Source organism: Labrus bergylta, chromosome 19 (assembly GCF_963930695.1).
Source record: "Labrus bergylta chromosome 19, fLabBer1.1, whole genome shotgun sequence".
Lineage (NCBI taxonomy): Eukaryota > Metazoa > Chordata > Actinopteri > Labriformes > Labridae > Labrus > Labrus bergylta.
Window position 1 is genome coordinate 6,306,234 of NC_089213.1, and position 26,386 is coordinate 6,332,619.

The 26,386-nt window shown below is 43.0% G+C and overlaps 1 protein-coding gene across 2 annotated transcripts; it reads right to left on the reverse strand.

Annotated features, from left to right (window-relative positions):
• Positions 1-1,424: 1,424 nt before the first annotated feature.
• On the reverse strand, positions 1,425-24,856 carry LOC109993616 (uncharacterized). Of its 2 annotated transcripts, none has more exons than XM_020646611.3 (10): positions 24,373-24,856; positions 19,677-19,738; positions 19,272-19,292; positions 18,443-18,715; positions 17,877-17,964; positions 17,458-17,687; positions 14,792-15,079; positions 13,941-14,119; positions 7,064-7,156; positions 1,425-5,856 (listed from the first exon to the last, which is right to left on the reverse strand). In XM_020646611.3, the coding sequence occupies exons 2-10, from the start codon at positions 19,720-19,722 to the stop codon at positions 5,407-5,409; spliced, it is 1,668 nt and encodes a 555-aa protein (XP_020502267.1). In that variant the 5' UTR covers positions 19,723-19,738; positions 24,373-24,856; the 3' UTR covers positions 1,425-5,406. The 2 variants fall into 2 exon arrangements, with proteins under 2 accessions (XP_020502267.1, XP_065804017.1); XM_065947945.1 differs by lacking the exon at positions 24,373-24,856 and adding an exon at positions 20,678-20,746.
• Between the last annotated feature and the right edge of the window lie 1,530 nt (positions 24,857-26,386).

Genomic DNA, 26,386 nt, shown 5'->3' on the forward strand with positions numbered 1-26,386 from the left:
GTTAGAGTCAAAGATTACCAAGATTTAAATCCAATCCAAGTGAAAACAAACTCTTTTGTGTAGAGAAACTCATGACCACAAATCACACGAGTATAACACGCTGTGAAGCACTTTTCTCTTTTAAGTTTTCTGCCTTTGTGAACTCAACGAACCTGAACCTCAAACACAGCAAAGGAAATGAGATATTTTTACAGAGTTACTTTGATAAAAGTTACATTTGGCAAAAACTCAATGACAGAGAAATCTGTAGTTTTATTGACATTAACAATACTTCTTCCTCTACCTGGGCAGTGGGTTAAAACAACCAATAGGATTTGACTTTGCCTCATGAGCCATCCTGACTCTGCAGCCGACCCTGGGGTTTCCCAAAACCACAAAAACATTACCTTTGGGAGAGAGAGAGAGAGAGAGAGAGAGAGAGAGAGAGAGAGAGAGAGAGAGAGAGAGAGAGAGAGAGAGTACATTCTTCGGGAGAGATTATTTAAATTCATGCATCATGTGCTTTGTGTTCGTTTTGAAATCTTTAAATTATGTATGTTCTTCTTCTTCTCTCTAGTCCTCGAGTAAAACAGATTTTATACGCAAGGGGAGGAGCCGGCCGTCCCGTCCATGTAAACACGGCTCTGACAACAACACAGCCAGCGGGACTCGAGCTTCTCACTCATTGTAGACAGTCATGACTCAGAGACACATTTACACATAGACTTGATTTCTGATATATTTATGTGTAACATGTCGCACATTCTTCCTTTAACATTTCGTACAAATGTTAAACTGCTTGATTCCTGCGTCAGACTTTTTTTTTTTCGCGTGCTACATTTTGTCGTATTTTTATACTTCCTTTTCGGTGTGTTTCGTTTCTTTTGTAAAGTCTTGCTTAGTCGGTATTTGCATGATATATACCAGCTCATAACTGTAATGTCAGACTCTGACTTTAAACATGCTTTAAAAGCCTGTTAAGACTTGAAACACGTCTAGTGCGTGTACGGACTCTTTGCCAATTAGAGGCTTCCAGTTTTCACATTTTAATAAAATCTACATCTTTTATATTGCAAAGTGTAAAAGCATCTTCTGAAGGTGGACAGGCTGTCTCTGCGGCCGTCACTCTCAGCTGAACCCAGCAGGCAGACGTGATGTAACGAGGCAGGAGGATCATGGGAAACAAGGGCCAGTCCTCGGCTAACAGGTCAGGGTGAACTCAGGAGGCCGTCTGTACAGAGAGGTGCAATTCATATTATTACTGCCATCATTAGCTATTAGCATCACACGGTCTACAGGTCAGCATGCTGCAGGTAACTCTTCTCTTTACACCAGGTAAAGGATAGAATATCAGAGGACAGAGGAAGCGTGGTCCAGGCAGGAATCATCTTATTGGTGCTAAATGTGATGCTACAAAAAAAAAGTAATTTTCATTCTCAAGCATGTTCAATCATTCAAAGGTGTTTTTTATTTTTTTTTTATTATTATTCTCAGGATGACAGTAAACACATAGATTATATGAAAATCATTTGTTAGGATTTTTGTTTTTCTGGTATAAAAAACATTCTCAGGTGCTGCGAGCATTGCGGTGGGAGCGGATGATACAAAAAAACGTTTTTTCGAGCAGATACGAGTAAAATGCATTCAGGAGGGATTCTCAGTGTGGCACAGAGGAGAAGTGCTGCTGAACACGAGACAAAATGCAAATTATTTAAACTTTCGAGTCTCTTATTCTTAAAGCTGATCTCAAATTGAATCACAAGAGTCGCCGAGTAACACCAGAGAGAATCAAAGTTAATTAATCTTAGTGTCAGAAACCAGAGCCGACAGTTCTTGTGATGTTCTGCGTGATAGCGACCTCTGATCCGTTATAATCACAGATATTAATAAACTGTGACCCTGCAGGCATCATTTCATGGTTTTTTTTTACCAGATTTTCTGCAGTCACAGGGAACATTAGATTAAGAAAGATTGAATCTGTGAGAACTGAGAGAATATTTTATTAAATCTCCTCCTGCACACACACACACACACACACACACACACACACACACATGCAGGGAACACAAACATCAGAATGAATGACAGAAGGTGAAATCCTTTCACAAAGACTTCCTCAGCTGGGGTTTCCTGACAGTTTCTCCAACATATTAAGCACTTCATGAAGGCTGGATGGTAGATGCATCTTCATGGGTTTCATCGTATCATTAAAGACACAAACGTTCAGGGTAATAAAGCGATTGTGGCGGACTTCTGGGATTTCTTACACATTTATTTTCTTCAGTTTGGAAAAGTCCTTTGGTTCTTCTTCTCTAACCCTAACCCTAACCCACATCCTTGTGGGGGTGCCTTAAAACCGTCTACCTCCTCTGGTCCAAACAAATCCAGAGCATTCAGGAGCAGAATCTAAACATAGAAGGAGGACATACTGGCTGCTGCATTGTTGTCAGTTCCTCAAATGACAAATCTAAATAATTTACCTGGTTAAATAAAACAGCAGCTGTTTATGTGTTGAACACCGCAGCCCGGAGGAGTGTTTGCACGGCAGAAGCCCAGCTGAAGTAAGTTTTGATGAAAGGATTTCACACAGCGCCTCTGTGACTCAGACACGTAAACATGACATGAGGAAAAAAAAAAAACACAGAGTCTTTGAACCCTCCGACCTCTCCTTCTCCTCGTGTTAAGTTTTTCTACCTACGGGTGGATGTGTGGTTAACGGTAGGAAGCAGCGTTGGATAGTATCAAATCTTGCATAAGCATTGCAGTAAGAAACACACACGAGTATTTTCACACTTTACACATGCAGATCATACATCTTAAATATTTACAACAGTGGGAAAAGAACGATAAAGAGTGATTTGAGATGTTTTACAGTCTTTTTTTTGAGTGGGGGATTTGAGTGATGTCTTAGTGCCATTATGGTTAATATTGCTTTAGATTGAGTGAAAATATTTTACCATGTTTTTGTCATCCATTTATCGTCCTTTCTTAACAAAGCTACAGACATTTTGCGTCACACTTAAAGTCCCTTTAAGAAGCCTGATCGGTACTCTCTGTGTAATATAAATATCTGATTAAGTCAAGAAATCTCTGCAGCACTGCCCCATAAAGCAGCCACACAGATCAATAATTCAATGACATGTAAGAAGGGAGTGCAAGTCTTCCACACACTCATGATGCCCAGCTAACCTCTGCAAAAAATAACTCAATACAAACTACATTTTCCTGAATATTAAAGGAGCTCTTTAGGGTTGAGATTTTTTGCAGATCCATACACGTGCTTCAACCTCTTTGAAACGTGATCGATTGTGTGCGTTTCTCGTCCTGACTCTTAACGTCCATGTTGCCGCTTTAAAGGAAGGCTTTCCATGTCGACGTAATTTCAGCTTCAGCGTGAAGTAAAGATCGTGGTTGTCCGATGTTGCTGTGTGTACTGATGCAAACGTGTGGCTATATCTGCTGACTCTTCGTAGTGTTGTAGTCAAGACCACACTCAGCGAGACCGAGGCATACCCGAGAGCTCCAATACCATAAATATCACTGAAAAATCATCATTAAAAAATGTGGAACTGCAGATTTAAATCAACATCTGTCATCTTGAAGCTCCCTCCCTACTCGCTAAAACTCATAAATTAAACTAATTAATGTTTTTTAAAATATCTGAACACCCTTGACTAAATGAGAGGCGTTACCTGCAGCTGGATTCATTCTAACTGAACATTTGAACTTTCTCATTTTCTTAAATGTGCGAGATTTATCTTTGTATTATTATTCCTGGTGCTGTTGGTAGTAGCACCAAAGTGACGAAGCACCAGCACGATCTGTGTGGACTCAGAAACGGTTACTTGAACTCTCAATTGAGGGATGTTGACGTCGGATGTTTTGTGGATTGAAAGGCATCATTTCCGTGCAGTGACGTGAATGTCTCGCTTTGTGTGAGCCCTTAATCCTCACACACATGCACACACACACACACACAGCAGTTATAATCACTGTTATTCCGTCGGCGCTGCAGCGTTATCAGAGATTGATCCGACTGCGTTTTCCCCGCTCATTTCATTTTGCCAAACAACTGGGCTCCGACCATCAGAGCTCCGTCCATCGTAAAAGCGGGGCTGAGATGAAAATAGAAGGCTTTAAATCATGCATGTCATTTATCTGCTCCCCAAAATAGTAACCCTGTTCCATCTCTGTCGTCTCTTTTATCACCGCTCCTCACTCCGCAGCGTCCGTGAATCCGTCCCCTATACGCGAGGAGACCGGGAATCCAATTACGGAGCGGATCCAGAAGTCCCAAGATGTGTGGGGAAGCTGAATTCATGCTGCTCTGACAGGGCTCGTGACAACTCCACAGGGGGGGACGAAACAAAAACAAACGAGAACGAGTCTATAGTTAGCTGTCGCTGCTGTGGGGTTTTATCATTCATCATTAGCAGGAGGAAGAAGTGGTGGAAGTTTTGATGGGATTTCTTTACATGACGCCTTCGAATGTGGCAGATCTGACACCCGAGATATACCAGGCAGGAAAACAATAACGGCGCTTAAGTCAGGGTATTAGATCTATAGCGCTTGTTTCAGCTTGCAGGGCGTTTTTTTTAGGAGGTGTAAGTCCAGGTTTTTTTTCTCACGGGGTGGTATTGAACAAGTGCTGAGACAAGCAGCTCTTCCTGAGAGGCGGAGACGCTTCCTGACAGACTTGTTCTGTTAATAATAGAGTCTTGTGAGTGGGTGGGATGAAATGCAATCATCGCAGTGTTTGTCTGATGCAGCGAGAGCAGACAAAAGTGCTGTCAGGGGCAACACACCGAGATCCGCTTCCAAAACAGGAGATCCTATCTGCTGTTGTTGGTGGTAGCGATTCCTGCAGCGTCTTCACTCTGCCGTCAAACTGTCAAACTTGTGTAATCGTTTCTGACAACCTTTCAACGGGGGCTTAAATCACTTAATCTCCTTTAAGTGTTTTCCTAAAAGTGCTGAGAGTGTTTTTACACGTTCCACACCATGACTTGTTTGAGCCTGAGCTTCTTGGACCAACAGAAGCCTGCATGCATTCGATCTACTCTAAGGTCAGCATTTCCTGCAGCTCTGAACTACAATAACTACGCTAATTTAAATGCATGCATGTTTCCAGATGCACAGAATTGCTTTGTTCTTCTTTGGACTGAGCGTGGGGTTTCTCTTTTGCATCTCGTTTAGTGCGATACATTTTGTGCAGCCGCCCCATTTTTGTTATTTTCTTTTGGGCTTAACTGAAATCCAGATCCAAGCGTGAGTATTTAGTCTGTGTATTGTGTTTCAGATGCAGTGATCGAGGACTTGGTGATGTTTGGATATGATGGAGTTCCTGGAAATGCAGAGCCAGAAGGGGTGTAGATGTCTATCTGTATAGGAACCAACAAGATTAAAAAAATAGACTGGTGAATCCTCTCAGGTGCTCGGAGATGATCCCTCCTTCTGCCCCGCCTCTTCACCCTCAGCCCCTCCTTCTGTCTTGGTTGAATCCGACCCAGCGGTGCCCCTAGAGGCGGCTCCGGGCGACGCAGCACCGCCGATGCTGCCGTCTGGGGTGGCAGCAGCGAGCGAGCGAGGATTTGAGGCAGGGCTGGCACTGAGGACGGAGTCGGGGGTCCGGCTGGCGGTGAGATCGCCGTGGGTGGTCAAGGTGGTCTCCAGGCTGTCCGGGAAAACCCCCGCTGTCATGGCTGTTGGGGAGATGGCGTTCAGAAGGGGCTTGTGGGAGGCGTAGGTCATGGCAGCGTCAGTGTCGCTGTCCAGCGGGAGGCCCGAGTGACTGAACTCCACCCCAGAGTCGCTCATCTCCAGGAAGGTGTCCGAGGTCAGAGCCTGGTAGCGTCCTGGTTTGGACACCTCGAGGCCCTACGGAGAAGGAGAGAGGAGGTACAGGAGAGGAGGAGAAGGGGTCAAAGGAGAATAGAGTCTTTGTTAATATGAGATCATGAAGCCGAGGACAAGAGAAAAGAAACCATAAAGAGGGGGGAAAGGGGGAAGTAGCTAATCCCTAAAAGATATATGGAGAAAAAGAGCGATCGAATAAGAAGAGTGAAAATCAGAGGGGAAACGCTGGAGGAAGGACGCTGGTGTAGGATAGAGGAATGGAAGGAAAGGGAAGTGGTAAAAAATTGAGGTCAGTGGAAAAGCGACGTGAATAATTTATGCACATGTTTCAGGGACCTTATTTATAGCTTTACCTTCCACCCGCATGCACACAACACTTCTTAATGTCCTTGTTACGTGTGCAACAATCTGCAGGGATGGATGTCAGTGTGTTGAAACGAAACAGATCTGATTCAAAAGTAAACAGTGTGAAATGTAGGTCATAGATGATACATCTGCCTTCTCTGTTAAAGATGAAGACCACATTTCATTATTTAGACGGACCGTCATAAATTAAAAGAGCATCTGCTTAAGCCAAGCATTAGCTTTCGTTTCTGTTACAGAGATCTAAAGCTGAACACCTGCCATCCAAGGTGTTGAAGTGACCTCGTGCCTCGTTCTCAAAAGGGGTTTAATATTTGAGCTTGAAAAGTTGGGACACCGAGTTAAATTTTAATCAAAAACAGGATGTGATAATTTACAAAACACAGAACGCCCATATTTGATTCTAAATAGCACAAAGACAAGATGTCAAATGTTGAAACTAAGAAGAGTCGTCGTTTAAAAAAAAAAAGTACAGCACAAAGAAAACAGTTTGCACTCGTACTATAGCTGCAGTGCGGTAGTTGAGCTCTCAGCCGGCCCACCCCCAAACTGCGAGACACACTGCCCACCTCCGCTGGTCACTCGTTGACTTTTACTGAGGAGTCTTCAAATCAATTCAGCGCTCTCTCCAAGTTTTATTCACTGAACAGTTTACAACTGTTTGAAACGTTTATGACCTGATGAGGGAGTGAGGCAGCGTGGTCTCCGTCCAAATTTCCGATCGCGTCAGGCCAGTGGAATGTGTGACGAATGTGATACCAGACACGAAGTGACATTTTGAATGTGCTTTATTACTCTTTATACTTTTAGTCACATGCTTAAAAACATTTGCTGACAATGTGTTTTGTTTGTGCTTTGAACTGACCTTGATGGTGACCTCTGTGGTGTCCGGGGTCTTATCACTCACAGACTGCATCAGAGACTCCTCAGCAAACCTTGTGTATGCGTCATGGACCACCTGCACCAACACACACACACACACACACACACACATATACAGGAAGCATGTCAGAATATGGACACAACAATGTCATGATGTTAGAGCGACTTATAACACTGATCGTCAGAAATATATGACACTGTAAGAGGGGACAGAAACACACACACACACACTAAACGTGTAACAGTACAGAAAGCTCTTAAAACACACACACACACAACTTACTGAACAGGACGCTTGTGTGACTGGACAGAGGATGAGTTCATTAATTTGTCTGGAGGTTGAGAGGAAACCGAGCCAAATCGACGTGCATATAAGGGAGAAAGAATGAGGGACAGTGAATAAAAGAGGAGGAGGAGGTTAAAAAAAAAAAAAAAAAGGTTAACGTGGGAGAGGAAGCGAGAGAGAGGACGCCCCGTTAAATATGTGGTGAAGTTGGTTCATTGAGATGGATTTGCAAGAGGGAGTGAAATGAGAGAGCTGTGAGAGGCTGAGGGAATGAAGGAACAGGAGGCAGCTGTGAGAGAGCTGGGGCGGTCGGTGTTAATTATGGGATGGATTGTGGAGAAAAAGCCTCGACAACACACACAGACATGCCAGTATATTTTTGTGTTTGGATATGAGACAACTGAAATACACACTGATCTGACCTCAGGGCCAGAGCACTCAAGCACGCTGAACAAAGAACGACAAAAGACAAAACAACTTAGAGAGCATGTAAAAGAAGGAGGGTGAGGGTTGAGGTTGTAGGCGATGTTGAAGAGGTGAGTTTTTAGGGACTTCTTGAAGGAAGTGAGTGAGGGGAGGAAGCTTAAAAAACTCAGTGCTTCAGTGCTTCATTATGATTTAGGTCGTGCAGAGTGAGGACTCACGTCGTGCCCAACGACGGGGCCGCACAGTGTGAGGACATAATTCATGAGATTTTGGTCGTGACTCGTGAGTCGTAAATGATTCAGTCATACAGAGAGATGAGGTGACGTTCCCGCACGACAGATTTACAATCGCACAGTGTACGCCCAATTGAAGGGTCATAGGTCGTGGAAGAGAGAAAGGAAACTAGATGGATGATGAAGAGAAGAGGGAAGGAGGCATGGAGGTGAGAGAAGTGTATGATACTTCTATAAAACATATGTAGGATGAATAAACACTGAAGTGGAGAGAGAGAGAGAGGGAGATGGAGGAGAGAGAGAGAGAAAGAGAGAGTTGGAGGAGAGAACGAGTCAGGTGGAGAGACATGGAGAGGGAGAGGTGGAGGAGAGAGAGAGAGCGAGAGATGGAGGAGAGAGAGAGTGAAAGAGAGAGAGAGAGGGACTGATGGAGGAGAGAATGAGTCAGGTGAAGAGAGAGAGAGAGAGAGAAAGAGAGAGAGAGAGAGAGAAAGAGAGAGAGAGAGAGAGGGAGTGATGGAGGAGAGAATGAGTCAGGTGGAGAGAGAGAGAGAGAGGTAGAGAGAGAGAGGGACTGATGGAGGAGAGAATGAGTCAGGTAGAGAGAGAGAGAGAGAGAGAGAGAGAGAGAGAGAGAGAGAGAGAGAGGGACTGATGGAGGAGAGAATGAGTCAGGTGGAGAGAGAGAGAGAGAGAGAGATGGACTGATGGAGGAGAGAATGAGTCAGGTAGAGAGAGAGAGAGAGAGAGAGAGAGAGAGAGAGAGAGAGAGAGAGAGAGGGACTGATGGAGGAGAGAATGAGTCAGGTAGAGAGCTGTGATTGATCTGAGTTTCATGCCGGTCTCTTGGGTTCTCTGACTCGGTCTTCTCGGATCTGAGGAAATCCATAACAAGTCAGAGTGACCGTCATCAAGGGCATCTGCTGTCATCTCAACCTCCACATAGTCAATACTCCGCACACACGAGAACATTTAAAGGCACACAATGAGCACATATTGATATACAAACACACAAGTACACACAAACAGGCTGTGACAACACGTGTACTGACAGACAACAGGGAGTGAGTGACAGATTCATGGCTGCTGATTCAACATCCATCTTTTCTCTTCAGTCGTCATTAGAAAGGTGCCCGTCAGTGAGACAGTTACCCGATTATACTTTACCTGCTCATGTTTCATTTTAACACTTATAAACTGTGATTCTTTAAAATGTTGTTTTTATTTAAATGTAAAGTTGGTAAAAAAAGTTGCTCGTTTCTGTGTTGAATAAAAACTGGATTTTAAGTATCGTCACTTTTTAGCGTCTAGCAAAACGGAAATAATGTTTCATGATTTGGGATGTGTGCAATTTGTTAAAAATGTGTTTAATCGACAGAGAAGTTATTTGAAATAAACTACTGAACTGTCTTTTGTCCTAAATGAGGTGTTAATAGCAGCTATGTTTCTTCACTGAGAAGCTAATAAATTAATATCGTCACCTGGTTTTTATACCACTACATTTTTTTTCCAGGGATTGCTTTGATCTGATATACATTTGGCAGGAGTGTTCTGTGGTTACACATTGCGCCACTTCAACAGGACACAGCCGAGGGGCGCTGGTTAGTGCTCATACCCCATGTACAGAGGCTATGGTCGTCCAAGCAGACGGACCGGGTTCATATCCGACCTGTTGCACCTTTCCCTCATTCCCCAGTCTCTCTCTCTCTCTCTCTCCGATTTCTGACACTATCTTCCATCTTATCTCTAAATAAAGAATAAAACCTTTAAAAAATTAAAAAATAAAAACAGGACACAGCCTTCAGACACTTTTTCTCTCCATGTCTCTCCATGTCTCTCCATCTAGATCAAAACGCTGACAAACCTCACTGCTCCTATGAGATGCTCTCCATATTTCCTGTGCATGTTTACATCTGAGTAGTAGAGCGATGAGAGCAGGCCCTTAAACACAGCCAGCTTATGGCTGCAGCCCCGCCTAGTGGCCGTTGGCTGTGTAGCAGATTGAGCACAACATTTGACCGGCATCGAGGGCTATCATATAAAAACATGAATAATTTGTTTAATCGGCTTGTAATTCCGGTGCTGACCAGCAGGGGTGAGGAAGTTTAACCCTAAAGTTGACTAAACGTGCAAACCCCTCGTTAGTAATCCTCTCACCCTGATCCTGATCCTGGTGAAAGGTAGGTAAGTCAATTGTCATCTCTTGTTGAAATCCTGATACGAGAGGTAAATGGATCCCTAGCAGAGTCTTTATGTGATTGATGGAGTGTTTGGTGATTTGTGACGTTGGTATATTCAGTATGTAAAAGCAGCATGCCAGAAGGGGACTGTCTCAATGTGATGTTTCATGGAGATGTACTTCTATGCACATTTAAAAAACTAGAATATTACGACAAAACATTGAGACATTCACTGGACAAACACACAGACACATGACAGCACACTCCACAGACGTCCTGGGCGAGTTGTTGATTACACAGAGACGATTCTGTGGGGGGGGAAAAAAACCTCAAAGCAAATCCACTGTTTGATCAAAGACTCGCACGTTTAATCACTACTGACCTTTACACAACGGCACGCACAGAATCAGCACGGATACCCACACATACACATCAGATATTTACCTTGTACTTCACCCCACACAGCCAAACAACACTGAGGTACGTGTGCGCTAAGCGAGCTGAGTCATCACCACAAACTGAGAGCTCAACACGGCGGTGAAGCTACGCGCCGGCAGTTATCATAACGTTTGTGTTCATGAGTAACTGCGGCGCTCGATCTGAGGCGCTTAACAGGCGAGAGGAAAAGAAAGGAAGGGAAGAGAGAAAATATACAGCAGAGGAACGGCTCGAATACGTCGGACAGAAAGTCACAAGTGATGACTTGAGTGTGACTTTCTCGTATGTTGTTGCCCAGCTGCAGTTTACACACACACTTATACTAAAGGAGTTAAACGGCATCTCAACAGGTCATTTAGTCGCTTTATTTAACTTTAAAATCTTGTTTCTCAAAGCAAGTGGACATAGAAGGCCCTCCGCTCTTGAGACAGCTCTCCTCCGCCGCCGCTGAGATGTACACTTGTTTCAGAACAATCCGATTTTAAGAGTAAATATTCGATTAAATGACTCGTTCAAATGGACTTTTTTTTTATTGCACTGTGCACCAAAACCTGGTACAAAACTGAAACTAAGATCCAGGAAGACGGCTCTCACTCCTGACTGAGCTCCTCAAACCAACATGGTGTTATAAAAAGATTTCTTTGACTTTAAAAGCACTCATCCTCATATTTAACCCCCGTCTGACCGTAAATTATTATTATCTCTTTATTTTGTTTTGGTTAAGGGACGATGCTCGTGTTTCCAAATGTTTTAGCCCTCTGAAAGTATTCACGACAGCCAATCCTTTTATAATCATACCATGAATCTTTAGATCGATTTTAAACATACAAGTGTAAATCTAAATACTTGAAGTCCACATAGAAATGGACACTTGTGCACAGCTCAGTCAGCGAAGTATTGAAAGGTCTAAAAGGATCTCAGAGACAGATTGTCTCAAGTGGTGGTGCACGATCAACCTGATGTGATTCATTGACTGTTTGTCAAATGAGATCTTCAATCATCCTCTTCCTGTTCGTTCACACTGATGGCAGTTTCCTCTTTTATTGTGAGCTTGTACTAAAATGTTCAATGCACCAAAGTTTACAAAATACTGAGCAGTGATTTCTCAAAGTGTCACCAATGACTCATAAACAGCAGGATGATTGAAGGACTTATTTGCCAAAAATAAGCAGTATACATTTCTCTCACCGAGCAGAGGCTCCGTTTGAGGCTCCTTAAAGTCAGAGGGAGAAACGTAACGCACAAGGCGACAGCGTTAGCTGGGCCTCGGTTCAGACACAATCAGCTGTGAGCACAAAGGCCTCCGTCACAGCTCAGATTTATACTCACCCAACGTTCAAAACTCAAACTGTACCAGAGAGGCACAACATTGAACTGGACAAACAATTATCATCATCATGTTACCAGATTTCACCTGAGATTCAAATACAAACATACAAACATCACAAGAAAGCTGAAAACCAGGTTAACAAGTGGATGAAAGTGATTTAAGAATGGCTTAAAGGTCACATATTATCATCATTTTCAAACAGTTTAAATAAGTCTCAGAGCTCCCCAAAACATGTGTGTGAAGTTTCTTGTTCTAAATCCACTCTGATCCTGCATTTGATCATGCCTATAAACCCCTTTATTTCAGCCCTGCTCAGAACAGGCTGTTTCTGTGTCTGTACCTTAATATGTAAATGAGCTGTGTCTGACCACGCCCCCTCTCTATTCTATTCAATTCAATTCAATTCAATTCAATTTATTTTTGTATAGCGTCAACTCATAACAAGTGTTATCTCAAGACACTTTACAAAAAGCAGGTAAAAGACCTTACTCTTTGTCTGTTAACATTACGAAAGAGCAGGTACAAAGACCTTACTCATTGTTATGTTACAAAAAGCAGGTAAAAGACCTTACTTATTGCTAGAAGGGCTGGGGTGTCTCGGGCTTAACAAGGAGTTAACTGTCAATCAACCATCAGAGGAAACATTGCAGAAAAATATGTGTACAAAAACAATAAAAGTAATTAAACTCTGATTCGATCGACGTCTGGACGTCTTTCATGCACCAGTTTGTTTTTTGTTTCAGACTTTTTTTTAATTATTCCAGAAGCACTCCGCCTCAGGTTGTTTATGTAATGGGTTTTTAATTAGTTTATAATTCCAGTTTAACCCCCAGATGTTGACACACTGAGTGGAGGCTAAAGGGTTACCTCGTTACTCTGAATCATCCCATCGGTCACTTCATCTCCTCGTATTGATCAGCTGAGAGCAGAGCTTAGAAAACATCATTAAGAAGACAATCAATAATTCTTCTTCTTCTGCTTCTTTAATGTTCAAACGGACTCTGCAGCGTCCTCCGTCTGCACAATTCATTCTAATTTGAAAAGTTTAATTTAACATTGACATTTTAAGAGGGGTAATAAAAGGTGCTTCAGGGGACTTTTTTCTTGTCATCAATCATCCATTTAAGACTCCAGAGCTGATCAATAGTTTTGATTTACAATAATTAAATGTGCAGGATAACAAAACAAATATATGTTTGTTGCTAAACTGAGTCGAAGGCTGCTTTTAAGTCTTCAGCAATAAAAGCATAAAAAGCCTTTTTTTTATGTCAGCTGATAAAATCTAACAGAAGAGGATTTCAGGAGCTGGCACACAATCATCTGGTAACTATTCTGTCATATCATCTCTCCACTCAACATCCACAACATCAAATGTTGTCAGATGATAGTGAAGGGGTTCTGAAACTCCTAAGCAATGACCGTGAATGTGTGCAAAACAGCGTATGAGGTTTCACTTTTTGGATAGAATCTGTAGATGTGTACTTTTATATCACTTTTAAATTGCTTTAAAAGTGATATAAATGCTTTTCTGTGTTCTTCTCTGTATGTTTTAAGGCTTATGCAGGAGGTTTATCATACTTTTAGACCACCGACAAAAGCCTTAAATAATGAGTAACAGATATGACTCTATCTTTGGGGTTTAATGTACACACACACACCAAGAGATCAAGGGAACTGAATTAGAAATACTGTGTTACTGTGAGATGTCCTCAGCCAGTTCCAGCTCTGCAGGGGGAGGAAGTGGACCAGCTGACCATCCTGACTCCCACAGCAGGAACAGAACCCTCCTCTGCCTTTATACCAACACATAAACCTAACTCTTACGAAACATGAAGCAGGGTTTATTTTGCCTCCAGGCCCAACCTCCTGACGGCCTTTCTTGTTCTTGTTTCTGTGATCCTACAGTATTCCACCTCCCTCCTTCTGACAAAATGCAGAACAATGGTTATGCACTGGGTGGGTGTTACCTGTCTGAAAGCATCGCCGTCTCCCTTGCTGCCCTGCTGAGCGAGGAGCATCAGCTTCTTGTTCTTCTCGTTCCTTTTGTGCATTTTAAAGAGACAGGACAGCAGGCAGACCAGCAGCATGAAGGCAATCAGGCCCAGCAGGGAGAGTATGGCTACAGTCAGCGGAGGCAGCTTATAGGCTGAGACAGAAACATGCACAGAGGAAAATAATGAGTCTTCTGTGGCCGCACAAATGTTGCTTCAAACGGACTCTGCTGTGTAGCTCCTTCATCTTTCATCCCAGCTTCTTATTAGAAGTGGATTTTGTTTAATTCTGCATTAAAATCGTATTTGTGACGGATAAAGTATCGTCACATTGTCTCAGTCAGAAGCCTTATCGTGATAGGCTGAAATGTTAAACAGACTTATGACATGTTCCTGTGGTTATTTCTACGCTGATTTTTTTTGCACACAGAAATAGATCTAATAGCACGCAGTACAGCAGAGTCAACATCTGAGAGTGTTGCACATCCTTTAGTGTGTTTTTTATTTATAATCAATCCACAGCCTGATGGGGGGAAATATCACAGAGAATCACTCCCATGATTCCCCGCCAGCCTCATGTCATCTTTTGATTGAGATGGATGATGGAATCTACATACTGTGTGTTTAACAATTCTGTTTTTATAAGCACACAAAAACAGCTGTTTTAGCTTTGTTACTAGCATTCCAAATTTGGAGCTGGTTTTCAATACAAAGGCACAGATATCAACACGTGGCCATAGTCAAAGAATTTCCAGGCAGCTCGTGTAAAAGCTGGATCACAAACAAATACGCCTTGTTGAAAATTTAAATAAGTCCTTTTCTCTTACCTTCCACCTCGACGTAAACATGAGCCACAAGCAACCCATCCAGGTCGGTCACCATGAAGACACCGATGTCGGCCACATGGAGTTTCTTCATCATGAGCTCCGATCCCTCCACGCTCAGCCTGCCCTCCAGCATGGGGTCCAGATGGGTCACCAGAACCCCCTGGTCCAGGATGACACGGGGCCGGTTGTCTGATTTGGGCATGTAGACGATGTTAAGGTTGGAGTAATGAAGGTAGAGTTTCATTTTCAAGTTTGCTCCATAGGCGAGTTTCATGAAGATCTGGTGCGCTGTGGAGGTAAAACACAGAGGCGTTACAGTTTATGCCGAGCTCGACAAGAAATGTATCTATCGTATCATATGTAGCCTATGCTGTCTGACGGGGATAGTCTCCTGCTGTGAGGTTCATGTTTGAACAAACAACTCGGGAACATTTCAGGAGCATCCTGGCTGATATTTTCTGCACATTTTCAGGAGTGCATATGTGAAAGCAGCTTTTGTCAGAGATTGACACGGTCTATCTTTGTAAATGAAATTGTGAGCGGATGAGGGGATATGGATGTTTCCGGTGCAGTTTGAACGGTTGGAAACTTTCAAGCCACTGTGGAGAAGATATCAGAGATTAAAGTCTATAAAACTATCTCACCTGCAACTTTAAGGGCTTCTGGTTTCAAAGGTTATAACATCAGTAAGGATGTAAGTGTGTGATTCATTCATATTAAAAAACACTGCAGTGAACAAAGAAGTATTGACGATCTACTTAATGCATCATGTCAGAGGATATCGAGCCGGGAAACATTAGACGTTGGGAGTGGTATGCTCCTGCAGGGTTATAGGATACACAGTTGAACAGGTCTTCAGTATAGCTGGCAGTGACATTGATAAAAACAACTTAAGGTACAATGTATTAGAAAGCAGCGTTTTCCTTCTCAACATAGTAATGACGTGGGAAAATAAGCTATCTGTGGTGGTCTTGATTTAAAGTCTCTCAGTCTGGGGCCGAGTAAAAATGAGAGGAGAGGAGACTGAGACCCTCAAAAAGTGGTCTTCAGACCAGGCACCAGAGCTCAGTGTGGTGGAGGAGGTGTACAGGGAGAATAGAAGTGGACTCAGCACACAGCCTTGAGGTACACCAGAACTCAGTGTGGTGGAGGAGGTGTACAGGGAGAATAGAAGTGGACTCAGCACACAGCCTTGAGGTACACCAGAACTCAGTGTGGTGGAGGAGGTGTACAGGGAGAATAGAAGTGGACTCAGCACACAGCCTTGAGGTACACCAGAACTCTGTGGTGGAGGAGGTGTACAGGGAGAATAGAAGTGGACTCGGCACACAGCCTTGAGGTACACCAGAGCTCAGTGTGGTGGAAGAGGTGTACAGGGAGAATAGAAGTGGACTCGGCACACAGCCTTGAGGTACACCAGAGCTCAGTGTGGTGGAGGAGGTGTACAGGGAGAATAGAAGTGGACTCAGCACACAGCCTTGAGGTACACCAGAACTCAGTGTGGTGGAGGAGGTGTACAGGGAGAATAGAAGTGGACTCGGCACACAGCCTTGAGGTACACCAGAACTCTGTGGTGGAGGAGGTGTACAGGGAGAATAGAAGTGGACTCGGCACACAGCCTTGAGGTACACCAGAGCTCAGTGTGGTGGAAGAGGTGTACAGGGAGAATAGAAGTGGACTCGGCACACAGCCTTGAGGTACACCAGAGCTCAGTGTGGTGGAGGAGGTGTACAGGGAGAATAGAAGTGGACTCGGCACACAGCCTTGAGGTACACCAGAGCTCAGTGTGGTGGAAGAGGTGTACAGGGAGAATAGAAGTGGACTCGGCACACAGCCTTGAGGTGCACCAGTGCTCGGTGCAGTAGAGGAGAAAATGGAGGAGGGCCAAGCTTGACAATCTGGGTGGTGATGCGTTAGGAAGTCCCTGATCCAGGTTCAGAAATGGGAGGAGAGGCCAACATCAAGCAGCTTGCCGACTAACATGTCCGGGATGATTGTGTGGTGATTAAAACAATGGTACTCAAATAATGAGCAAAACCTGTAACATCAGCAAGTATGCCTTGCTATTGTCTGCACGTTTATTTTAGCATTTTGCTCAAACCAGCGCTATAAACAGCCACAAAGAGCCATGAGTGTTGCTTTAGACACCCTGGATTGTTCTTCGCAGAGTGTTTTTTTTTTTTTATAGAATACAGAAGCAATTATGTCACTGTTGGCAGTTATTATGTTTTGTTCCCTAACCTTCATTAAATGTGCTCTTTGTTTCAGCGACATGATTTTTCTCTACTGCTACAGCAGCTCAGTTTCCCTGCAGGTGAGTAAAGTTCATTTTAAATACATTTAAAAAAGACATCGTAAGACCTTTTCTGAGATAAAGGCATGTGGGTATTATTATAAGCCAAGGAACAAGATACTGTGGACAGTGATTAAAATGTTTAATACAGGAAACACAAAAAGGCTAACATTACTGCATGAAACCTTATTAGGTTAATATCGAAGATCTTGAATAGCACTTCACATTTCACAGCGCATATGTATTACCCAGACATCAGCACTGCATTTCAATGAGCTACCCTCCGAGGCCAACAAACCAGGCACATGAGATTGATGAATCCCCCAATTAAAGCTGAGAGGATGCAGGAAGCTAAGTGCAGATTTCTCCTCACCTCTGACGTTCAGACAGTTCCTCCTCCTCACTTTGCCCTCCCGGTCCAGCACCGTAAAGCTCCCCTCGTCAGTCATCCTGACAGGGTGCAGTGTCACCCGTTTCTCTGACACGCTGAGGCGCCTCACATATTCCTCTGCAGTCACCGCCGTCTGGTTGTACAGCACCACGGGTGGAGACTCATCCATTGCATGATGGACCTCAGTCTGATTGGGCTGAACCAGACTTGGCCTTAAAATGAACAAAACAAACAAATATACATTAGCAGCATATATGTTAACTAACACGAGGAAACACATGCAGCCGGCACAGTGAATATGTTTCTCTTTTATACAGGCTTCAAAATGAATGACTGATATGTGACAGTCATGACTCTGTGAAGTGCCGATGGCTGAATCGTTGTTTTTCTACTTTCACTACCTGAACTCCAGGGTGATGGGGCCCTCCACTTGGTTGAGATGGATGGTGTAAGTTTCTCCGTACTTCACCACTTGTTCCACTGCGCAGTCTGATCAACAAGACAAAATAAACACAGCACAATCATTTTCTTGAAATTATCACACATTGTTCAGTTTTCACCCGGCTGCATTTTTTTTTTTTTATCAAACATCACACTAAGGAGGAGTACCTGAAAAGCTGTTATAATATCATACGGCTGAGATTAAAGCTTGCTAATAATCTTGATGTGAGGACTCTAAAATGTTCAAAATGAATCACTTGTCAGCTTTTTTTAGACTGCAAGTGGATGCTACACTGTCGCTGCATTTGCCATTGGCTTGTCTGTTGTTAACTTCCTCATTCCAAAACTGTAAACCAGGATACTGCAAAATAACCACCGACTGGCAGTCATACTACGTACTACTGTTGAACGCAGTACACAGTACATACTGCAAACTGGGTTTGATAGTAGGAGGTTTTCGAAAACAGCCAGAGAAACATTTCACCCGTCTCCCCACGTCCTTATAAGTATTAAGGAGGCTGCTTACCTCGGACAATGAGGATGAGGTGCTTGGCTGTGTTGGAGTTGTTGGAGGTCTTGATGACATACACGCCCTCGTCTTCCTCCTTCACGTCCTCCAGCACCAGGTGGCCCAGAGAGTTGATGCGGCACCGTGGATTCACCACCTTTCCTTCTCGCATCAGCTCCACCTCAGCGAGGACATTTGTTCTGGGTTTGAACACCACCTCGCCGACGTTCCCAGGCGGGACAGCGATGTGAATGTCCTCCCCAAAGAAGGCTGTCCTGTGCTCCTCTTTGACTGGTAAAAACAATCAAGGTGTGTCATGAAACGTGTGTCTTCCTAGTTTCTAAACTGATCATGTTATCACTGTAGCATTCCTCATGCACATGAATAACTTTTTCCAAGTAGTAATATTTTCACATTCATGCATTTGGATAATTTTGTGGATATATCATATTTAGTCTGTCTAGCATCAAAGGGTAATTCTTCTTTTATGTCTGTATATATGTAATAGTATAAGATTCTCATAGCAGCAGATCTATATTTGTTTAGAGCCAAATGTATGATGTGAGCTAAAAAGGAGGTTCGTTAAGACTGAAATGTACATGTCTGACATTTACAAGTGAAGGTAATGTCTTCTCTCTAGCCCTTTAGAAGAGTACCCAAAATAGAAATAATTTTGTAGGCTGTGCCTGCAAACAGAATAAAAGCAAGACTGTAAACATGAAAAGTTGTTCAGCTATTTGTGTTCTGTTGCTTTACTGTCTGATCTCGGCCATCGAACATTTACAGCAGAAACACCCCCACCTAACACAAGTCATGCACTGCAATCCAAAGCAGCATGCAGTTTTACCTTTTGAAGATGCTGACACAACTGTGAGAGAAAAAACAGATCAGAGCTTATTCTTAAAATATATCTCATTTTAGAGATCTGCTGATTCGTTCAAAGATCTTCAAAAAGGGTTCTTTGTTCTTATTGGAGGAAAAAAAAACACACTTTCCTAAGAAGTCTGCAAGTGTTTGAAATGTTAATGCCCCACATAATGACCACTGAAAATAGACCAGATGTAAACACAAGCTGGCTTTATTGCAAGGAATGAAAGGAAAGCAAACAAAGGAAAAATAGAAAATAGCTGATATATTAAATGTAGCTTTCGTTTTCTGTGGCACTGAAACACTTTCGGTTTTGCAGAAAGCCTTTTTCAGCCATTCATTAATCCAAACCCAATCCCCAGGGACTGGTTATGTGAGTGCTTACCGGTGCAGAACAGGGCGCTGAGCACTGCAGAGCTGATTACTTTCATCCTGAAGAGTGTGTCACTGGAAAAAAGGGAAGCCACATAATGAACAACAAACAAAGAGGAACTTTCTACAGCATGACGGGGACTCCAAAGAATCAAATATAAACTTCCTAAAAAAAAGATTAATTCTACCTATAATTGTACCATGATGACATCATCTTATTTGAAATGAGAATATCAGCCCGTAGAGGTCAGTTTGCTCAAGGTAAATATTTATTTTATTTTATTTGGGTTGGGTGCTTAACTGAGAAACAACTCTGCAAAGAAGAAGCATGCCAACTTTAATCTGTGTGATCAGACTGAGCTCTGCACCATCCTGCCTCACAGAACCCCATCTCACAAATTAGCTCTGCAAATAATTGAGAGAGCTCTGCCAAAAGTCCCTGACAGTAAAATCTACGCTGCTACTGTACAGACAAATATACGATCAGGCGGAGATTTAAGGGGAAAAGAGGCCTCGAGACACAGTGTGGTGAGCTGAAGAGCAACATGTGAAAAAGAGAGGGAAGAAGCAAAAGCAATGAAGAAATGACGACAGAGACAAACAGTGAAGGAAGTGAGGGAACTCAAAATATATATAGAGAGAGAGAGAGATAGAGACAAGATGAAGAGGCCATCCCGCTGGGACCAGGACGTGGACGGGATCCAGCTGGCACGAAACGACTCCCTGACCTTTCACGACTACTGAACTGGATTAGACTAAGCAGTGGCGGCAGCAGAGTTATCAGGGCGGGGTAATTCGATTGGACAGATAATGGAAGAGACCGAAAGAAGCAGCTCTAAAGGGAAGAGAAGGCAAGATAAAAAAAAAATAAACAGCTGCTAACTCTTCTCACACAACTCTGTTCTGAAAGCAGGAAAATATAACTATGGATGGCTCTGTTGACACCTTGTAGAAATATTCATCCTGGGTGATCTGGTAACAAGTGGAAAGCCTTAATGAAAGGTGGGAACTCACCCCAATGCATCCTTAGGACGGATCGAGATCAATCAGCTCAGACCACATACAGTACGGAGGTGGTCTGGAACACATTTCTCCACAGTGTTTGGGAGTGTAAACACTCAAGCATCCTAGGCAGCATTAAGGACCGCCCCCTCAACTGACAGAACAATGCCTCCTCACACTGGGTGTAATCAATCTTTTAAAACCAGAGGCACTATACCGCCGTTTCCACCAAGTGGTCTGGTTCAGTTTGGTCTGGCATGGTGCCTATTTATTGGCGTTTCCACAGTCAAAAGTTGGGAATTGTACCAAAATAACCGATCTGTGCCATCCAACTGTTTTGCTACCCTTCTGCTGGGGTCCCAAGCGTACCAATTGATACAACCCTGAACTGTTATTGTCACAAATAAGGTTATAGTTGATTTTTATTCTTGTTCCATTCCAAGTTTTCGAGCACCCCTGGCCATCCCCAGGGCGGCTCAGGACCCCCATTTTGAAAAACTCTGCAGGGCTAGAGCAGCAGCTGAAATATAAACACTGACTGAAGCATCTCTATAGAAACGCTGGATATGTACAGGCTGTAGGTTTTCACTAAAAAGTTTTGAGTTATATTTTTGCGAATGTTAGAAAATGTTAGAGATCTGCACTGAGAAAGACTTACGTTGCTGTTTGTATCCCCTGCAGCATAATGTGCAGAGTTGTAGAATCACTGCTGCCTCAGAGGAGGGAGTGAGAAGCCCATCTACTTTCCCTCTGCACATCCACAGACATAATGTCACTTCTTAATGACAGCCGAGCTCTAAAGCAGCCACAAAAACTGCTCAAAATGCTCTTAGTCACTTAGTGAAACACTAATCAGGGCATATTTCTCCTATGAGTTCCTGTTGGAGCCGGTTAGCATCGTCTCGCTTTAATGTTCGACTGAGTCATTAGCTAGTTGCATGTGTGAGTGTTTGTGCTGGGGTGCTAAGAGACATAAATTACAGGGTGGAATCACTGATGGACAGATCTACATCTGCAGGAGAAGCAAGAGGTCGCTGCTGTTTTTATCTAGGCCGTATTAAGACAAATCACTTTTAAGTAGCTAATATATTCAAGACTGAGGGATGAAAGTATATATTCAGAAAAGTGCCGGCAGAGTTATAGTTACACAACACCTTTAGCTGTGTAAGAAGGTTACAAAGAGGCCGATACCTGCTGCACTTTCAGGAGTGAGACGCATGTTTCTGTCTTTCTTGCATCTACAAACACTACACAGACATCTTCAGAGGGGTGTTATAATAGATTCAGTCTGAAAAGGCTGCTGTTTAAGGCTGCCATCAGAGCTGTGCAGTGATGTTACAGGGCTGCACGGTGGTGCAGGTGGTTAGCGAGGAGGTTCTCACAGCGACCCGTCTGAGTTTGTGTCTGGGTTCTGAGAGAGGTCTGCAGTGATGTTACCTGCCCACTTTCCTGCCCCTGTACCTGCACACGTCCTGGATGGAGGCCAGTGGTTCTCTTCACGACATTCATCATAACCGGGTGTCCTGGCTAAACGACTCAGCCATGATGCGTGAGATGAAGATGCTATTTTGGCTGACGCCGTGATGTCCATTCAAAACCTCTGACTCTTACAGGAGATCCCTGCTCTGGTGTCTCTGGACCAATCAGAGCCATGACGAGGAGTGCTTGTGACACAGCCAGCAGCCTCCTTGATGGGATCTCTTCAGCCTGACATCCGGACAGTCCTGACTGACGGACTTGAGGGCCTTTTTGCCTCCTCTCTGCTCTCTCCCACACGAGTCAGGAGGGTGGAAGCATCCTGCCTCCATCCTCCTCTTCAGAGCTGCTGCTCTCCGTCTCTGCTTTCCTGTCTTTGTCTCATCTTTCTATTCTTCCTCTGAAACAATTCGGCCTCGTTCTGACATGTCTTTGCCTTGTAATCTTCTCTCTCCGTCCCTAATTATCCTTCTGACTAATTCCTATCAGGCTCAGTCAGACCCAAACACTGGTTAGAGGATGTAGTGGGCTAATGGCTCTGATACTGAGTCCTATTTGAAGTCAAATTCCTACCAAAACTGACATCATGGTTTCTACTTACACAGTTATTTTACATTAGAGCGTATGTATAGCTCTATTCACTTCTCGCCCTCTTCTTTACAAGTTTTAAAAGTTTCTAATCAAAAATGAACACTAGTATTTCTTGCGATCATTGATAACAAATCTATCTAATTGGACTTTTTCTAGTCTTCTGACTACTCAAAGCTCTTTTACACTGCAGGTCACATTCACACACTGATGGTAGAGGCTGCTGTGTGAAGAGTCCATCAGAAGTAGCTAATCCCAAACACATTCACACGCCGCAGACGAAGCAGCGGGAGCAACTTGGGGTCTTGCCTAGGGACATGTCAGACATGTGGCTGCAAGAGCTGGGGATCGAACCCCTGACCTTTTGGTTAAGAGGCGACCGACTCTGCCAACTGAGCCACAGCTCAGGTATTTAGCATAATTTCCATTTGTTTTTAATACAGATAATGTGACTTTCTGCATCTTTTGACTCAATCAGTTGTGTTTTAACTCTTGAAAAACGGTCAAATCATGATCTCAATAGTTGAATCTTACATCTAAAGAGAATACGACCACATTAAAAGTGTGTCCCTCTTGCTGGATGTGCTCATCCCTTGCACCTTCCTGCACCTGCACCCACTCTCCCCCTCCTCACCCTCTTTACGCAGCCCACACACACAGCCCGGAGCAGCTGCTGGTGCACCAAGGGTGTGTCACGACTGGCATGAATGGGGGCAGTCCCGTTTCGGGGATGTCCGGATGGAAGATGGAGGAAAGAAAATGAATGAGTAATGAAGACATGAGGATGTGGTTGGATGTGACAGACACTCTAGTTCCATGAGTCTGTCTGTATTAAAGATATTTTTTGTGTGTCTTGGCATGCAATCAAAGACATGAAAATATGCAATGGAAAGGGAAATCATTTTAAGAACATTTAAACTACATTTATTGGTAATAAGAAGATTCCTGGATCCACAGTGCACTCATTTTAAAAGACTCTTCTCTGTGACAAACACTTACTCAGCGTGCTGTAGCGCATAACAGCATTGCGTAACCACCAGAAAATACCCCAATACAGACTGGTATATCCCGCACACAGGACAGGATAATGCACCACAGCTTAACCAACAAACACACATGTATTACCAACTAACACATCGTGATAAAATAAACCTTGGTGATCCCAGTTTAAGCCTTAGGCTGCAGTGTTCATTGTCCGAGACACCGGCAGATCGATAAGTGAATTTCCAGTATTAACCATATAGCCTATTGAATAAAAGAAAAGAGGACATTCAGTGCACAAGTCCGGTACCATGAAACACCTGAGCAATTATTGCATTCCTGTCTGAATCCTGTGCCATTTATCGCTATTCTTTCGGGGGATTCAGTGTTTTTTAAAATCATTTTTGTGCTAGGAAAAGGTTAATTTGTGTAATATTGAGTGGGGATATGTAATAGCTGCCATCCCACACGCCTTCGCTGCTGTGCTGATGGCTACACGCCCTAAATCATCCGATATGGGACCACTCAGCACCAGCAAATAGTCAAAACATGAAAGGAAAGCTGCTGAATTTAACCCACTACCTCCCTGTTTTCAAGCAAATACTGTGGAAAAAAATGGCTAAAAAGCTGTAATACACAAGTAATTGTATGATGGTAATTACCTTTGCCAAGCCGAAAAGCCGAAAAGCAGCGGAGAGGGAGGGGCTCAGGAGGGAAGCTTTCTGGAAATAGTCTTTTTTTTTTTTTTTTTTTTTTTGTTTAGCCCTATTTATTTCATGAATCTCGTCCTCCCCATCACCCCCAACAACACACTTCAATGGGAACGGATCGGGAGTAACTGGAGAGTTTCGGCTGGTGTCGGCTTTGTGGACCGTTTGAACTCGGAGGCTCTCGGGAAGCTTCGGTAAGACTCGTCGATTCTGGCTCGGAGCCACAAGAAGGGGCTCTCTGCAGTTTGTTGCAGGACATGCACGATTTTTCCAAACTGACGTTCATTTCCCTGACACGTATGTAACTTTACATTTATTCGTAATTCTTACTTTAACGTATTTGTGTGTTCAGAATATTTACTGAAGGAAAATAATTTTATTTTTTTAGAATTTAGTTTGGTAGGACGTTTAGAATAGATTTTTGATCCTTTTTTCTTTGGATAATTATTTGTTTTGTAAATTTAGTTGTGCATAATAAGTAGGCCTATTTTTCTTTTGTTTCATGTTTGGATAACACTGTGAGCACCTTCAGGTAAGAAGGCAGGTGTAGGACCAGCATGCACCTGGGTGGGCCTATGTTTTCTTTGTCATGGTTTACGCTTGTTTACTTTATTCCTCGTTTCGTTGCCTGGTTGTAATTTTCTGTCTTATTTGGTCATTTTAATTTTTGTATTATTTCTTACTAGTTTACTTCTTTGTTTTCCCGTTTTATTTTGAAGTTCTTGCCCCTGTGGATCATGTCGTCTTACTTCCTCCGTTTGTGTGTTTCCTTAACTTTTTTTTAACTGCTTCCATCTGTCTGATTGCCCCCTGTATTAAGTCTTTCGACCCTTCTGTCTCAGTCTACCTACCTGTATTATCTGTTTTTCTCTTTAAGGCTCTCTGAGGCTTGTTGTTCCCTTTTGTGGATTTTTCTTTCTAGTAAAGTCAGCTTTTGCTTTAAAATAATTAGTTTTCTTATTTGCACGTGGGTCCTCCTCTTTGTTTTTGATTAACTATGACTAGTTTTTTTTTTGTTTGTTTTTTTACCAGCAGGAAACATGATTTTCTTAGTTCATTCGTTCACTTGTTTGCTTATTGCAATAGAAACCATCAGAGATGCAGAACATTTTGCATGAACATGTCGTTGAAAAAAAAAAGGAGTACCCTAAAAAAAGGCAAAACAAAAACTTACTTTCTTAACAAAGTCCAAATTACAAAAATTAACAAGGCACAACAACAAAAAAGTCCAAACTCTGGAGAAACAAGAATTCACCAGGCAACATGGAGAAAGTTAGACATGACGAACTGACACAGGTGAAAGTGATGAGGGCAATCAAGCAGGAGGGAAAATACACAAGGGCAGAAAGACAGGAAACACTGGAGAACTACAAAATAAAACAAGAAACACTGGGGTAAAGAACTACAAAATAAAACAGGAAACAATGGGGTAAAGAACTACAAAATAAAACAGGAAACACTGGGGTGAAGAACTACAAAATAAAACAGGAAACACTGGGGTGAAGAACTACAAAATAAAACAGGAAACACGGTAGGCCATGAACTCAGGGATAAAACAGAAACAACAAACACAAGGGAAGGAAAAGATTAAATTAAACAGGAAACAATAACAGATCAATACAAATATAAAACTAAACCAGAAACTCATGACAGAACAATGGACATCACATTCCCATGATGCATCAGTGGCCTTTTCATTATGTTTTATTAAGCTTGATTCTGGTTAAGGTATCTACTGACTCCTGTGAGGACAAAATTCCTGCAGGAAAAAAAGCTGTCGGCCTGAAAAGGGAAGTTGAGTGCAGCATGTTCTCTTCACAACCAGTCCATGATAATTCTAAAGCACATTAAATTATGTGCAGGTTTAAATGCCTTTCTTTTCTTATAACCTGATTCATATCACACAAGATGGTTCCTGGTCCTTGTCCTTCTTGGTGCAGCTGTCCGTGGTCCTGAATCTTAGCGC